General features: G+C 39.9%; 1 protein-coding gene across 1 annotated transcript in view; it reads right to left on the reverse strand.

The window, feature by feature from the left end:
- Window positions 1-10,368: 10,368 nt before the first annotated feature.
- vipr2 (vasoactive intestinal peptide receptor 2) overlaps window positions 10,369-18,416 on the reverse strand; it is a 64,101-nt gene continuing 56,053 nt past the window's right edge. The window contains exons 11-13 of the mRNA XM_051388794.1: window positions 16,887-17,016; window positions 16,737-16,778; window positions 10,369-16,012 (exon numbers count right to left, since the gene is read on the reverse strand). Of these exons, the coding sequence (XP_051244754.1) occupies window positions 15,839-16,012; window positions 16,737-16,778; window positions 16,887-17,016 (346 nt within the window). The 3' untranslated portion in view covers window positions 10,369-15,838. The remainder of the gene's footprint in view (window positions 16,013-16,736; window positions 16,779-16,886; window positions 17,017-18,416) is intronic.

The raw sequence follows: 18,416 nt of genomic DNA on the forward strand, positions 1-18,416 counted from the left end.
TCACCAGACTTGACCTTGGGATGGATAACAAAGGAAGGCTGGAGGATCTCAGATTACGACTGTGAGTGTAACGCCGTGATATAGCTGGGGTCATGTTGGGCCTTATAAGTTATTAAAAGACTAAAATCAATCAACTAATGAAGGAAGGCAGGAAGCTGAAGCCGAGCCACTGAGGATTTACTAAGGTGAGTAAACAGTGTGTTGCAGTAGTCCAGGCGCGAGACAAAGGCATATATACGTCAGGAAAACTCAAAGATGATTTAATTTTGGTAATGTGTCTTAGGTGGAAGGAGTGATTTAGATGGAATTAATTAAAAAAAATACGTTTTTGAAGATCCAATCATCACTTTTCATGCATGAGACCCAATAAAAACAAATGTAACAGTTAAGGTTGTCATATTGATGGTTTAAGATGTGTTGATTGATTCACAATGTCTATTCATGCATTGAATAACATGAAAACACTCCACCTTAAAAGTTGCAGACAGCTGCCTCCAGTCTTTGAGTGGCTCAGTGAATTAAATTATTTTTTTTCTCCATTGTAAATCTAGCTGACGTTAAGTAATCTTCAATACTTCTTATTGAGTTTAAACAAAGAACAGCACATTGTTCAGTCTTCTGACGGTTTCTTTGTTTGTGATGCATCTGCAAAGTAACATCATGTTGAACTCGGCCACAGTGCCTGCAGTAGACTTTATATGGTCAAGCCTGTAGGCCTGTGGTCAGTAATAGTCGAACAATGTATGTAAACTTACAGGATAGGAACGGTGGTTACATGACCCATTAAACGAGCCATACATAAGCACGCATGCGCCATAGCTCCGGTTAACAAATGGCACCACGCAGTCCTGATCAGAACCAGAGACGGTCTCTGAGTGTGAATTGAGCTCCTGATGTGCTTTGTCACTCCTCTTCACAGAGTGAGTTCTAGTTCCTGAGATGAAAGTCACGGGTGAGCAGATGTTTGTCGCTGACAGACGGAGCAACCAGATGGCTGAAGGCGTCCGACTCTTCATGCTTACTGATCTGTTTCTCACTAGTTCACCAGCTGCTCATTAAAAGCATGCCGTTTGAAATGTGACGTGTTCAGTGAAGAACCCGAATGAGAAAATGATATTACGCGTGAAGCTCACAGTGTAGACAGTAGTGGGACAGCGTGCGCATCCATATTGGCCAGCAAAGCACTTTATACATAGTACATGATGGTAGAGCATCACTGGGGCTGACTGGAAGTATCTGTGGATATCAGTCGGTGAGAGAGTTGAGGCAGTGAGCGACTACAGAGTATCTGCAACCAGATTTTAAATCCTATTTTAATTTAACCAACATGTTTATGAGGACGTAAACATTTCCCTCATATCTGATGTAGATGTAAATACCCCCTAATATCAGAGTGTAAAGTCAGAACTTTACCACTTTAACACACTGACTTAATGAGGTGCAGGAACAGTCGATCAAGCTCCGAGGAACTCCGAGCAAATCTGTCCTGGCAGTTGAAAACTTAATTCAAATTTTAGTCACACTTCTCTTGTCTCTCCTCTGGAGCCACACCGTCTATCACATCCTTCAGGGAGGTGATGGTGTAGTTCAGCAGTGAACACGGTCATTGGAAAGAGGAAGAGACGTGAGGATTTGCAGGGCACTTCGAACTCTTCCCCCTTTTCTGCCAAACGGTTCAGGAAGTAGACATGGCTGTCAGGTTGATGGATAAACTGAACGTAAGGAGTTCATGATGCTGTTGAGTCCACCACTGATCTCAGCACAAAAATAGTCCAAGGTAGGATACCTGGTGGAGTGGCAATGGAATAGGAATAGCAAATATGACCCACTGCTGAAGGTGGTAAGGCTGAATGCTGATTGGATGATTGGGTTAGAGGTCAATGTTTAGGGACATAAATATCTATACAACTTATATCTGTTAACAGATATTCCTCTAGAACTGACAACCTAGGGATGCTTTTATGTGTTTTAACACGAGCAGTAAAAACCCAACAGGACTGTGGCAGATGGTTGGTTACACAGAGCCATCTGGGAAGTCAGCGTTGGAAACTGTTTGGAAAAAGGCAAACAAATACTCAGCAGGTGATCGGATGAACCGTCTGTCTATCACGAGTCAACTTCAGCCAGTCAGATTAACAAACAGGGTGCAAACTACAGGGGAGCCAGGGTGAGCTCCTCTTAATCAGACATGAGCTCCCCTTAAAACATGATTTGTGAAATTTTATATTTGCTGTTTTTGCCAAGTATTTCTATTTTTATATATCTTCATCATTCTGGATTATGTTTAAAATTGGGCTACTGTTGATGTAAGATTAGTGCTTGAGGGTGGCTGCACAATCTCATTAACTTCAGATCGGAAAATATACATAAAATAAACCTAGTTCTGAGTCCCAGTCAGTGTAGCCATTATTCCATTAAATCTTACTTGTATTTTAGCCCCTCTATCAGATTACATAAACCTGGGTGTGTAATTTGTTTGAAACTCGGCTGGTGGGAGGATAAGCTGCATGTTGGGACATTTCATTTTTGCTTCCATGTCATGAGAACAGCCAAGCACGCCATCAAGGCGATCTAACGCAGAGTGTCCCATAAACGCTGACCACCACTGTGAGCAACTGCTGTCCTGCATTGTCAAGAAAAACTCCTGGAAAAGGATGCCGATTGGTTTGGTACAACTGTAACAGCCACAGACACATAGGGTGAAGCCTGTTAGGATGGATTCTTGTATGATTTTAGGATCTCATCAGTGCAACTGCCTCACAAGGTTAGTGTCATCGTGGTCCTGAACTATGTGCCAGTTATGACAATATTGTGACAGCTCTTAATGCCTAACAACATTAAACCTGGACGGATGATTTTGTGGCTGAGCAACATGCTGCAGCCAGAGAAGCTTTAGGCCTCCCTGATTTGAACCATTGCTGTAGACAGGGGTCATTGCTTAAACATAAAAAAATGTACCAATGCAAGATTTAAATATATTCTTCGTTTTATTAAAAGAAGCGAGAACACATCGAGAGTCGATTCACTTGGCAGGAAGCCGCAGAATAACCATAGTGATTTCTGGGAAGAGGGTCAGAGTTATGAATAACTGTAAAACTTCATTACCATCCAACAGTGAGGGGGCATGTGGCGCAGACAGAATAGCAGAGGTGTGCTGTGAGAGTTATTATGAATATATTCGACTGCGTTATTGAAAATGTCCAGCTTCCTGAGAACATGGCAGTCAGATCAGATGATGTTTACGATGCCATTATGATGATAGATGACAACAAGGCTACCACCTAAATAAGTCTTAAATCTATTTTACTGGCTCATGGTTTTATAGATTTGATCACCTCTGTATGGTTGGTGCCTGTTATTAAGGACATGGCTGGTAAACTAATTAGCATGGATAATTATAGACCTGTTGCACCTTGCCAATATTTTCTCTAAAGTTTTGGAAAGATTCCTGCTGACATTGTTGGAAATGTTGGTTTCACTCAAAATTTTCGATGTAATCAGTTTCAACAATTTTTGAGTTAAACAAACTTTACACTGGTGATGCGATAAGTTATTGTAACTTTTAAGTTAAAAAAGAATCTTGATGAAGCAGCTTTTACTCGTAATTTTAACTGACACATTTGTTTTCAGAGTTTACTTAAAATGTTAAATGCAGCTATCTAGTTTTACAGTGTATGTGTACATTTTTGTGTTGTTACTGATGTTGTAACTTATCTCTGTGCTGCAACCGCTTTTATTTTAGTAATGCATAAATCACAAGTTAGTAATAGTTTACAGTATTACTGGGGTGGGCTGCAGCAGTTACTAACGGTGTGTTCACAGATTATGACATTAAATTGAATGCCAAAAAGAGTAATGTTATTATGGTCATAAGCAGAAGCAATAGGACATTTGTTCCTCTCATAGCATACAAGGAAATAAAATACTATGGTTATTTTCGCACTGGTGATTTGAATGATGAGATATTTATGGACTGTGTTGTAAGTGATTTGCTCTGGGCGATTATGTGGCTTTGCAAGTTGGACAGTGTTCATTATTTAGAGCTTCCTTCTATAGTGGCTTACAGTACAATGAGGTGGCATAGTGCCAGTCAACTGTTTGTGTTCCCTGGTGTTCCTATATGTGAGGCACTTCTAAGACATCTGATGTACAATTGTATGGATGAGTCAGAGAACAGCATCAGGCCTAGGAAGAGCTGATCTCGTTATTCATCCAGGCTCAGAAAAAGTTGAGATACATTATGAGCTGTTTTTAAAATCAACCTAGCCTGAAGAATTGCCTAAAGAATTGTTGTGGCTTCATGCATGTCTTGTTTAACTTTTTACTGCCATAGACCGCCTTGTGAGTCTGAAATAAAGTTTAAATTAGAATCTAAGCGGTCTCTTTGATAAACATACGAAAGGAAGGATGTGCATGCAGTGGTCAAACTCGTGCTTACCTGTGTATCAGTAACTTGTTAGTGGGTACTGCCGCTTTGTCCCAGACTTACTCTGAGAAGAGGCAGAAACATGCTGTTGCTCTCCTGGTGTCAGAGGTTCAATGTGTGGCTCAGTTCAGCCTCACAGCTGCCGGGTAAAAGCTGAAGCTGCTGCTCTCATTGTACAGTACCACGTGGAGACATGAACGAGGTCCCAGCTGTCAGAGATGAAGTGGAAGGGAAACTGATCTGATATGTCTGCTCATCTTCCAAAGCTCTCCTTTAAATCTCTGTGACATGAATTCATAGCGTGCCGGTTATGACTCACGGTTGTCTGTGTGGTGAGTTGTAGACTCATTTCTTATTTATCAGAGGGGAGGGGGTGGCTGAGGTGTGACCCTACTATATATATATATATACACAATTATTTCCTTAAACCTCCCTGAGTGACTGGTGGAAAATGCACCACCCTCCCTCCACCATAAATAACCAGATTTTATTATATTCACGCCGTAGATAGGTAATATTAGAGAAACTAAAAACCAACAGTTGACCTTTCAACCATTATGTTAACACTTGACACTAGCTCTGAAACAAAAGCACAATGCTAACAAGCAAATTGCACAGAGGGAGTGAAAGTTATCACCAAAACAAAACAGCTAATTTCTTAAGCAAGATTATCGACGTTGTATGTGTAGTCGGACTGTTTTATTACACCTGCCGAGTTTTTGATGAATTAAAATGCTACATCAATTCTGGAAGTCATTTATCTCATCGAATCAGACACAACTCCCCTTGAAAAGCTGCATGTACATGCTGCCGGTGTTTTTAAAACTTGAATCCAAGCACGTACAATGTATTGTGTTGTTGCAGATCTCGTAAGTCTCAGTCTTCGAGCACAGTTCAGTAAAATGCCTCGAGGATTTTATCATCTCCTCTATTAGAATGTTTTCATCTCAGGCGAGAATCGACACCGTCCACGCTCTCTCAGTCCTCGGATTTTCCTATTGGCTGATAAAGAAACCGCAAGAAAGATTGAGTTTCCCCCCTCCGGAGGACTCCACACACAGCAACCAGCGAAATGAAGCCAAGTGCTCAGTCATCGCCCTAACGCGGACCCCTTGCCGAGCCCTTCTCCTTCCCAATTAGTGGCGTCTTTGCCTCAAGTCGCTCTGTCAGCTCCAATCAAGGTTGCTCGTCTTCTCAGAGATGACTGAACATCCAGCTCGCCCCCTCCAGGCCTGGGCAGCCCCGAGGACGGAGCCGATATGTGGAAAGGACGTGAGAGAGGAGGAAGAAGAAAAATGAGGAAAAATGAAGAAGCTGTAACCCTCGAGATCATGTTTCTTTTATTATCGTGTTTCATCTATGTTGCTGTTAGTCAGTCAAACAGTTTGAGACTGACTGGAATCTCTTTCCTGTTAAAGTTTGGGCTAAACAACTGTAAGTTTCTGCTAACTTCAGACAATTCAGAAGCGCAAACTGAACCACCCTTTTCTTTCGTGAGCAACCAGACTATAAATCATTGAGTATTACATCATACTAAAGTTCAATTTTGAGGTACCTGACATGAGTTTTTCCATTGTTTATTACTTTATAAATGCAGTCCGATACAATTGCCAATGTAGTTAGTAACCATATCCAAGTATCACAATATTAAAGTAATGCAACTTGATTACTTTCCAGCTACTTTTGGATTAACCTTAATACGAAATATGCAAATAAAGACCATAAATATCAATAAGTATTGATGTGGGTGTATTCTATAAGATGACAATGTGACCTCAGTGTATTATTAAAGACAACTGATCCTGCCAATGATCCCCATATTTACTAAATGTAACTCTAAGTTGATTACTTAACACACATTTGACACATATTTTTTGTGTATTATATCTTTTTGTTTGTTTGTTGCACCCCTTAAAGTCAAGATGGTCTCATTACTGCCTGTGAAGCTTTGACGACCCCTATTGGGGGTCCTGGCCTCCAGTTTGGGAACCACTGTTCTACACAAACAAGACCAACAGTGAGAAGACTGGCTGTGTCTATATGGTTATTCTTAATGCCTGCCACCAGATCAGATTTTTTTTAGCAACCATTAGTTTCTAACATTGTTGCTTTGAGAACCACTGGACTAACTATCAAACTGTATATAAAGTTATTAAAACTAGCTCCACCTCAGCAAGTAACATGCTTCTACATGTAATGGAGTATTTTTACATTCATGTATTAATATTTTAACTTAATGAAAAGATCTGAGTTCTTCCACCACTGCTGTAAACTGCTTATAGGGGTAAATAACTATGTATAATCATCAAACAGGTCTTTTTATACCTCCTAGATACACCCACATAGGGCTCAGAGCAGCTGGGTTTCTGAGGAGAGATCAGAGTGAGAAGCAGCTGATGTTACGGTTCAGTGCCTGGCTCAAGGGCATTTCAGCATTTACAGGTATACTTGTACCATTTATGTTTAACCACTTAACGACTCGGGCAGATTGCATATACATTCATATAACTGTGTATGTAGCTCTTGTTTTAACGTATATCGCTGTATGAGGGCCGGTGCTGGCTCACTCACACACCTGAAGTGTCTTTTTTTACCGGCCCAATTGAAAGCAATGACAGCGACTTCAGCCCCCCCCCCCGAGTCGCCACCTGCACTAACAGCCATGACAGTGGTTAGCTTACATTAGCATTAGCTTAATGAGGCTTCAGCAGAGGCAGTGGACTGTGACAGTCTCTCAGCCTGAATTCTGTCCATACTGCTTGCTGTTGTTTCAAGACTTTCTTTGACTGGGGAGGCACAATTGGGGCACTGACGTGTGCAGGGGTGGCATGATGTATGTGTCTCAGACTTCCCAATTTATGCAATTCCAACACTGTTTATGGATCCCATTGTGCAGACATATGCAAATACACTAGGCTAAACTAGCACATTTGTACCACAAAACCTACAAAAACTGCATGGGATAGCATAAAGTGGGCACCTCTGCAAACCTGAGGTCAGAGATGAAGGGATGCCTTTGAAAATGCCCATGCCAGCCTTTACATCACCAAAATTGGGCCTAACTTTGGAGCATTATGTAGCCCCCTTTCCGACACGGTTGGTACCAATGGATGCATTAGGTCATCTAGTTTCATAATATACCACTATCTTCCCTCCAGCTTTAAAACGGAGCCCACAACCGCCTCTGAAAGACGGAGTTAAGGAGGTATAAAGGATATTTCAGTTTCAACACATAGACTCATAAAGAACATTTCAATCCAAAAATACTGTTGATTGATTGATGTATGGATTTGCAGCATTAATCACATAACATGAGACCTTTAAAACATGTTTTTTATCGTCAGTATTAACAGCATGTTCAAATGCATTCAGGTTTTTAGTTGATTTGAATTTCACCAAGTTGATAAATATTAGTTTATCATCTTGTTATGCAAGTTGCGTTTCAAGTGTTCCAAGCATTTCTAAAAGCTTAAGATTTTTCATTTAAGTCATGGAGGTGTTTTCAGTGGCTTAAGTAACGTTGTTTCACAGCAGTGGGCTGCAATAAATCATCATTAATTAAATTTTACTTTTTACTAAATGAAACACAGACTCTTCTGCTTATCATAGCTCGCGTTCTGCTTTTCAAAAACAGTTTAACGACCCAACATTTTCTCTTTTAATTTACACAATCAGTAATTTACTGCACTCATCCTGGTCAGATATAAAGAAAAGTTAATTTCATGTGTTGATGAATGTCCTCTAATGAGATTTATGTTTCTTTAATTGATGAGATTTCTTGTTGTCTCTCTTTTTAAAAATCAATACACAGGATTTTGTGAAAGGCTGTAAAGCCCCAGGCAGTTGAACTGAAATTCATTATGCATTTCTCAAGTTTTTCATTAAAATTAAGCTTTGCCTGAGCCGTGTGTGTGTGTCTGTGTGCAGCATTTCCTACTGCAGTTGTATGAACTGACTGAAGAGCCTGAAATATTGCAGTCTTTTGCTCATGCTGTTTGATGAATGAAAGCAGCGTAATTAGGGGGCAGTTAAAAGGACTGGAGGACATTTGACAGACAGCGTGCTTTAAGGAGGTGGAGCCACTGCTCATTTGGATGGATTAATAATAATGCTCTACCCCCCGACTCATTCAGAAATCCATCTTTATTAATAAATATTCCATAATGTGCAGAACATCATTCAAGAGCAGGATGCAAAATGGGACGAGAAGCTGTGACAATGTACACTACATCTGGCTGACAGGCAGTTCAACCTTTCTAACATTAGACTCACAAAGCAAACCAAACACATCAAACGAGACGGGTACTGTATGAAGGGACTGCTTTCTCCCACTGGGCTTACTGACGTACTTCATGAGATTTCATGAGGATAAATAGCCTACACACCCACACAGGTGTTATCAGTTATTACTGATTAGACCTCACCTAAACGCAAGTAAGACTGTGCAGCAGGAGAGTGAGGGAGCAAAACGAGGTCCAATCAGGCGTCCGTGAAAACACTTGTGTGGGTGGACTGAGTGTGTTTTTGCTGCTGTATTCACATCATGTGGGAGTTACGGTAATTACCAGTTTCTGAATGTTACTGTTCACGTCAGCGTCTAATTTGTACTGGAAAACTTTAAAAGCTCAAATGTATACAACTTGGCCCCGAAAGATGTGCAAGTGCCTGAAAAAGCCAACAAACATGGAGGCCTAACATCAGTCAAAGTCTGTCGTTCAAGGCAATTAAAGTCCAGTAAACGTTCAGTTCAAATGAAGAAAGTAGTGTACTATACTGTGTAGCAAGGCAGACAGTAGGTGCCCACATGTGATCAGGATCTGGGTGCATTAACTGGATAATGACATCTGATCCATAGGACTTGGCATACAACTGGTGTTGATAAGCACTGTTGTAATCTCAGTTCTGCCAACATCGAGTCAAGAAAAGCAATGCCATGTTTCATTCCTTTACATTTATATATTTTATTCCAGCTTATAGTTAGCAAGCACCACTTGCCACTTTTAGCAGCAACAGGCAGAGTCAGGTGACCTTAAGGATATGGTCACCTTGTACAGACTGACAGACACTAACAAACATTTTGCTTATCCAGATATCCAGGATATTGAGAACAGGAACCACAGTCACTGTCACAGGCCTACAATTAACATTATTGTTTTTATTACCTGTAACCATAATCATAATCTCTGCCTAAGTGTAACCATTACTGTAGCTGCAATGTGCAGGGTTAGGGTTTGTTGATAGTGTTGCACAATTCTGACAACACACAGCCTTTTCAAACACTCATGTGTCCAGGGGCAGCTAGCCTATGTTTGGGAAACGCTGTTTCAGTCTGATTGATGCACATCTGGTATTTACCTGTCTGTTAATGGATTAATCTACCAGCAGTAGATGTGAGCAAACAGTGTGCAGGAGTTGTGCTTTCCTCGAGCGCACCTGTCATATTTAGGTGTGCAGAGACTATTAAAGCAAAATCTGTAACCACATCGATCATAAATGAGCATATCTGCACATCTGTTTTCAACACGCAACAAAATACGGCAGATGTCGGCAGAACAACTCTTCTGCCGGCTGAAGAACAAACTGTCTGAAGACGTTTCTGTTCTCAAAGGCCTCAAGTGGACATGTGAGTCATGACGGTAACATCTGGTGGACCTCGTATTTGGGATTTAAACGTGAGAAAGTAAGATAGTAAGACAGCTAGAACTTCCCTTAAAGAGTAAAAGGCAAGAGCACATTAAGAGTGGCTGGTGCTTTCTCAAGTTGTCCGATAACGTGAACACTTGCAGAAACACGGGAATCCAACATCAGTACCTTCCATCCCACATGATGTGAATGAGGCATTAACACTTGTTTGCTTAGATGGGCTAGATGTGCCTGAGGGACACACAGCTGATAAGATGTTAGTATAATAATTTTAAAGTTTCCCAAAAGTATAGAATGGCTTTCAGGGGTGTGTCAGCGAGTTTTAATTAGATTGTTTTTCAGGGACTTTGTTACCCAGAAATCACATTTCCTAACATTAAGAAGGATAGGCTTCTAAATGAACACACAATATCAAAATGCTGAGTTTAAAAGAGTTACATTCACACAGTGTAATGCTTACAAAGATAGCCTTTATCAATCTTCTTTTGCATGACATTCATGGCGTCTCTATACAAATACATGTGTTGAATTAGGACATGATACTCAGCATCATGTCAGTCAACATTAAATATGAAATCACTCAACAAACCAACACTGTGAGTGTTGTATATGGTCTTCAGTGTTACGTATACTCTCAACCACTTACAGTCACATAGATGTCTTATGATACAGTAACACGGTGACATCCTGTTTGTAATATATTTGGTAACACTTGTCTTAAGGCATACAGTTGTGTTGGATTATAATGTTTGATATTTGTATGGAAGCTATCAGAACCATTTTAAGGTTGTATTGTTTTTTAATTTAGTTTCTTTGCCTTGACATGTTTGACAGGATCTTTTATAAGAAGCCAGGCAACATCAGGTGACACAGTTGCTTTATCCATTCATTAGTGAATGGACAGGAAAAAAATATTACTTTTCTTTTTAAAAAAGCAGGAAAATTTTTTAAAATGTTTACTGCCTTATATTATAGTGAATTGAATACCTTTTGGGGTTTTGGATTGTTTGTCAGACAAAATAAGACATCAGAACACAACAGCTTGGGCTTGTGGAAAATCTGCATTCTTTATACTTTTCTAACCAAATGATTAATGATGGTTAGTTGCAGCTCTGCCAAAGCTGTCAAGTAAAACAAAAATGGAATATCTTAAACCAGATGAAGCTTTTACAGTGTTTGTTTATGTCTTACTTTTATATCCTCCAAAAAACGTGTAATAGATATAAAAATCTGTATTAGGAGGATATTGTGCCTTAAAGAGGACAATTTGTTTAATTAAGATTTCTCAGCACAACACACTGCTGCTTTCTCATCCAACCTCTTCTCCACAAAAACTCCAACCCTTTTTACAAAATGTAGATATTCTGGCTGAAGCACTTGACAATCATGAGGCCTTGGAACTGAAATTGAATGGTATATTTAAACCTTATTCTCTAACCTTTGCTGTGATACAAGCCAAGATCTTCTGCAGACCATCAGAAATGTGGTGTTCAACAATGTTTAATCCTTGGTCCTCTGTCATTCTCAATCTACATGCATGGAAACAACATCTGACAGACAAAATGTCTGCTTTTATGCAAATGATGCTCAGGTGTATCTATAAAACCGGTGCATGGAGAATCCAGGACCCTAAACTGCCTTGATGTTGCCTAAATTGACCAAATTTGGCAAATCTATTTCCTTGTTTTGCTTCCCCAACTCTATCTGACAGATTCTGGATAACAACTTTAGGCATTAATCTAAATGTGAATTTGGTCCAGATCTGTGTTTAGTAATATCTTTTAAGGCACAGTGGGGTCTGGCTCCGAGTTGATGTATATTTGCATGCATGTTTGGTTTTGAGTGCCGTGTTCATTAAAGATGATTGTTATTATCATTTTTGAATAACATTATTTAAAATTAGGACTGACTTACTTAAAGACAGTACTAAAGTTATCGCACTTATTCACCAAAGATCTTAAAAGGTGGAATTATCATTTTAGAGATAATGAAGAAGTTATATTTGTTAGTGTGAAAATGTGATTACTCAAAATAAACTCTTATTGTGTATGCCTTAAGGCAAGTGTCACCAGATTGTTTTGTCTTGTGGCCACAATTAAAGACAACATATAAAGGACAAATATATCACGCTGCACAAAGCAAGCTTTTCTTTTTTTTTTCTAGTTATCTCTTGACAAAATTTACATTAGATTCTACAAGAAGTTGACACATTGACAGCCATTTACCAACAGCAATGAAAAAAAGGCAAAAACACTGAGAATATCATGCAACTGCTGTGTAACACTTGATTGCATGAATAAAACAAACATTATTCCCATTAATAAGCAAAGTATTATTTTCTTTTAGGTTCCTGTATCAACCTGGCCCTTCTGCTTTAACTGGTGACTTGTAAGAGATGCTTCTGCTGGAGTGAGTGGAAGTATGTTGACTATAAATTAGCTTTTATTCTACAACATATACCAGTTTTAAAGGACCAGTGTGTAGGACTAAGTGGCATCTAGCGTTGTAGCATTTCACTCTCCTCTTCCAAGCGCAGAGGAGAAACTACAGTAGATGCAGAAGTTTAGTGCCAGTGTTTGGTTTGTCGCTTCTGGGCTACTGTAGAAACACGAAAGTTGATGTTGACAGACGCCATGGAAGGTGGCCCGCGGCATCTATTGATATAAAAGGCTCATTGTATGGTAACGAAAACATAACGATTCTTATTTTTAAGTGATAACACACTCATAAAAACATACCTATACATTTTATATTCCATTTATACCAACAGATCCTCCTAAATGTTACACATAGGACCTTTAAAAACAGAGCAAATATAAGATTTTCAGGTGTGTTAAGTTGCTCTTTAATATCAGTATCTAAATAGAAATTTAGCAGTGTTGAGAATTTTGCCTGTGATTGCAATGTGAAGCTCTTTAAATTACTACTCAGGGGCTCTATTTGCACACACAAATCACCCATTCTTGCATTGCTCAAGGCCTTAAAGGACCAGTGTGTAAGATTTAGTGACATCTAGCAGTGAAGTTGCAGATTGAAAGTAACTGAACAATGCTCACGTCTGTATTTAATGACCTGCATGAGAACGGGCTGTGAATTATGTACAGGAAGCTACGGTGGCCACGAAGCTCCAGAAAAATGCGAAAGGCCCTATCTATAGCCATTCTTTGGTTTGTCCAATCTGCGCTGCTGTAAAAAGACAATAGTGGAGTCCATGTTTGTAGATAAAAATGTCTCATTCTAAGGTAACAAAAACACATCAATTATATTATATTCAGGTGATTAAACACTGATGAAAACATATTCCATTTCTGCCAGTAGATCCTCCTAAATGTTACACACTGGACCTTTTAATTTCACTGATATCTGTTGGGCAGTCAGGACAGACAAACTGGACTAAAAAAAACATAAATCTCCTTGGTGTAAGAAATAAAGATGCAGTTTCTCGCCACCAACCCACTCACTTCCTTTTCATATGTTAAACTTGTTGGTTTTTTAAATGTAATTTTGAACATTGTCATTATTCAAAGACATTCCCACAGGCAAATCTGCTCAACACACCGTTCACATACAACGAATGCTATAGAGCGTTGTTGGAGAACAATAACAATATCAATGTAACCTTCCAAAATCTGGATTGCAAACCCTCACGTTTCATCTATTTCAACGCCTTCTAGCAATGTTTGTTTTCAGTTCAAGTCTTTAAGATTTGGCCTACTAAACAAAAATTTTAGTATTTGCATTTCTTCAGATCAAAAACATTCCCTAGTGGTTATATGGTTTTTATTTTCCCTGTGGGATGGGGAAGAGAGGATTTTCAACAGAAAGCAGTATTTTGGGTGGGAGTGATCAAAATGGCTACATGAGCAGGTGGGAGAGTGGATGCAAATCCTGCATTAGCTGGGTGTGGGTTTGAGTAAACAGCTCTGTGCAAACCTCCTGTTCAAGGCTTTGATTAGATTAATTTGTTTCATTATTTTGTGTGCAGTGTTCCCAGATCAGCAGCATTGTGGGATGTGATCCCTCGCAGGCTTCCCACTAAGACCTCAGTCTTGCTCAAATTTCACAAGTCTGTGAAATACATCCTGCCCTCTTCCAGCCTGAGACTCCTGTATGTGTGCAAATGACAACTGTAGTGGTTGTATTGAGCTTGTCATTAAATCAAGTTTAAAGTGGTTATGCCACCAATCTCAACAGAAGTGCCCGGTGGACACACAAGTTTCCCTTTTAATTACGTGACCTCTTCAGTCTGAACACCTTCATTGTTACATTATAACAGCACAGTGTCAGTGCCATCGTAACACAAATAAAAGGGTTTGGAGCATGCACAGCACTGCTCGACAACAGCAGTTCATTAAATGTACATTAAAAATGATGCCAGAACAGTTTGGGTTCTGAATCAGTACAAAACAACCCTGTTTTACCAGTGTTTTTCACCAGTAGCCCAGACAACCAGGGCTCATGTGCTGACCTGGGTCAAAATGCAGTTGTGAATCATTCTTAGCAGGGATTTTAACAAGCTTCAAGTATCAGATGGGTGGGTGTGGCCACTATGGACCACAGAATACGTCACTTAAGTAACAAATTGTCACAGTTTTCCTGCGAACTTGGTGGGAAAAAAAGCTTTTGAGCTGGAATGAAAACTTCGACCTTGGCATAAGAAGGTCTGAAAACTAAGCAGACCTGCTTTTCTGCTGCTTGGTTGAGTGAAACATCAATGGGTGGACCCAAAGAAACAGTCTTTAAAAGTTAAACCCTTTATCTTATTGCCTCAACAAGTCCTTCAAATTAAACCATAAATGATCTGACACCACTATTGGCTGGACGACATTGTTTGTCAGTGCCTTCAGAAGCGGTTACAAATCACCTTTTCAAGACTACGTTTTCTGATCTGACACCGCTATGGTTAAGGTTTGGTCAGGTTTAGGCACAAGAACTAATTGGCTAGGGTTAGGGAATGACCGTGGTCACTGAGTGTTAATGTCTGACGTTTTGTTGTCAACAACTTTGCGCTATTTCCTCCTTTGCTCCCAATGGATAAGAGTCATAATCCCTACAACCACTAGAGGACTCACTTGAAAGCATACATCTGTTGTTTTTGGGCAGATGTTGAAATGCTGACATTAGGAGGACAGTTTCTCCTTAGGTTAATATACCAAGTATGTATTCCAAGTCAGTCACACTATGAACACTTGTGAACACAATAGTATTGCAAGATTTCCCTTTGTAGCTGATGTACAATGTATATGTAACGTAATATTATGGCTCCGAAATGGCAGTATAACGGCAGCATCGTGGTTGCAACGCGATTCGAAATTACAGCTCTGCTGAATGTGAAGAGAAGAATGGCAGTGTTTCCTTACACTTTTCTTTAAAAATATTTAACTGATGCATGTAACGTGCACATTTCTTACTTCACCCATGCGCACAGGTCCAGGATAAACGGACTAAACATCAGGTTCCGGATGTTGCAAAGACTGCCTACAAGACCCGTTCTTACTTGGCTCAAGACGTAAACACGACATAAACACACTGAATAAAAATGGTTCTCTGTTGGCAGAAAACACAAGCACACCTTCACAGTTTGGGTCAGAACGGCTGAAGGCTCACAGAGATTTGTAAAGCTAAAACCAAAATCTGCTCTGAAACAATGTGCAGGTCCCACCCATGTGGTACTTCACCTCAACTCTGTGTTCACATCATTTTGTAAAATTATTCAACCCAGGTCAACCTGGAGACTGTATTTGTTTTTTTTAAAGATCCCTCAGGTCCTTACAGCACTGTGGTCTCTGACTGCAGAATGGACTGGGTTCGGGAGTTGCGGTGAAACTGCACCATGTGGTCTGAACCATTCCTGGAGGCGAAGGTGTTGTTGAAGTGGTGATCTCTGCTCAGGCGGCAGTCCAGACACATACTCCGCCACTTTCTCTTTAGCTCGCCTTGAACCTGAAAAATTCGATTAATATTTTTTTAAAGTTATTTAAATGTTACAAACAGATATAATCAAACCTGTGGCTCAGAATAGGTGACTATAGAGTCAATAATTCTTGCTGTGACTTGGCCAAGAGACATATCAGACTACACACCGAACTCCAACCAATCATAGCTGGTGACTTTAACGGCATGTATGACGTATGACAAGGTGCTTCGCCACCTGACAACATCATTATCCCTCTTTCACTTTCCCTGTTTTACAGTGTGCAAAAGAGTGTTTGCAACATACAAGAGGTGGCAGTATGTGTAAACGAAAGCCATTCTGCTTTTTTCAGAACATGCTGCTCGCATTATATAATTACAAAAATCTAATGATGAGATTAGGACACTCACAAATTTTAGCTCCAACCAAAGAAATTGCCAATATAATTTACTGCTTATTTGCTGCTTAAATGTTTCCACTTAAGACCACATTGAAATTAAGCTGTGTATTTTAAATGAGAAAGCATGCTTTAAAAAGCATGTTATCAGCTGAGTGCAGAGATATTTATAGGGATATTTTAATTATATATTTATAATTATATATATTAATTATATTTTATATATTATTTTAAAATACTGAAAAGGAAATTGTGTTTTATACAAATTATGTTAATGAGAAGTGACACATTTCACTCACTTCTCACTAATATTACTAAACACTTTTACTGTGTCATTTCATACAATGAAAGCTTACCTCACTGTTTAGGAAACAGTAGAGAATGGCCACCACCAGACCCTGAAAAAAACAACAGTAATCTTAACAAAAAATGACAAACATCAGACGTAATTCAACATCAACGACGTAGTAGTAGACATGTGGGTGGAGGGACTAATAATACGGCACCTGAAAGGATCCGAGGGCCAGGTCGAAGAATATTTTGTAATCTTCTGCGATGGATTCACTGAGAGCAACGAAGACCACATAGTGGATCCCAAACAGTGGGATCAGCAGGAGAGTAGATTTGGCCAACCTCCTAAAGACAAAAACAGTTATTTGTTGTTTACCTGTAACAGATCTAGTGTTTTGTATTCGTGTTGTATGAAAGCATATATTTTTGATTTACTGTATAGGGTCAGTTGGCCCCACGTTTGTGCCATTTGGGTTTTATAATCTGTGTTCATGAGACTTGAAATGTGGTTTGCCTGAGAGTGTTAACTGAAAGTCCACTTACTCGCTATATTCTGAGTATTTATCAGATGGAAATTAAAAAAACTGAACAGCAATGTGTGTTTTCAGAGACAATGGGTATCATAAAACATTCATCAGTAATTTATCATTTCCTATACCTATCCTGTCTCCGGTGGTGCTTTTGAGCCCTGTTTTCTGTGGGTGTTCCAGTTACAACAGGACCAGAGGATTATTAGAGCAGCTCTAAAATGCAGTCAGCTAAAACAGGCACAAATAGTGACAGAACACCAGCGCTGGCATTAGCATGGTGCTCCTCGATTGTAAGACAGCCTTGGTCGAACAGAGCAGCAATACATGTTCACACACTCTTCCTGACTCAACAAACACGTTTCTCCAGTGATGATATGATATGATGCATCGCGTAATCAGAGCTCATAGAATCCACTTGGATATGAGACATGTTGATGCACAAAACCCCTTGGAAGGGAATGGCACACTATCTGGATCTGATCGGTCAGACATTGGATTACTAGAACCCAAGTGGATTCGTTAGGGACTCTAGAATCTCAGCAGTGGATATCTCAAAATGTGGGCAAATAAAACCGAATACATCTGCATGGCTGAAAAGCGGGAAAATGTTACATTTCCATTACTGTTATGTAAAAAAAGCTACTCATGTGGCGTCATATTACCCCTCCAACTCCTATAAAAGATGATCAAATCCTTCCTCGTAGTATCACTCTCCAGGTGTCGACTCTGATCAGCCCTACACCGACTACACTGTCCTGACACTGAATATTCCGGTACACTAACAGGAGATTCTTCTGTGGAATAAACCGAGCATGTCCAGGCTTTTCATCACCTCTCGCCTCAGAATCTCGGATCCCTGCAGCTGCAGGACACGAGAATACCTGACAACTCAGCACAGCTCAGATTTCCCTTAAAAATGCCCGAAGATTAAACACACCGCCTCTGACTGGGCCAAGACTCGAGCAGACACTGAATCGTGCAAGAATGTGCCGCTCCACGGAGGTTTCACGCCCCACTCTCCATTTCACAAAGGCTGCCTCATGGAACGCTGTCTTGTTGCATGAGCGTTACCACCACTCTTATCTCTCCAGACAGCAAACACAGAGGGGATGAAAAATGTTCTGGGCGTCTCAGATTATCTGTTTTTTATATTTTGAGGCTTTTGGCTGACTCCTTTTATCCCCAGTAGCCTACACTGACTGAACAGGTGTAGTG

The sequence above is a fragment of the Dicentrarchus labrax genome, unplaced genomic scaffold (assembly GCF_905237075.1).
Source record: "Dicentrarchus labrax unplaced genomic scaffold, dlabrax2021, whole genome shotgun sequence".
Lineage (NCBI taxonomy): Eukaryota > Metazoa > Chordata > Actinopteri > Moronidae > Dicentrarchus > Dicentrarchus labrax.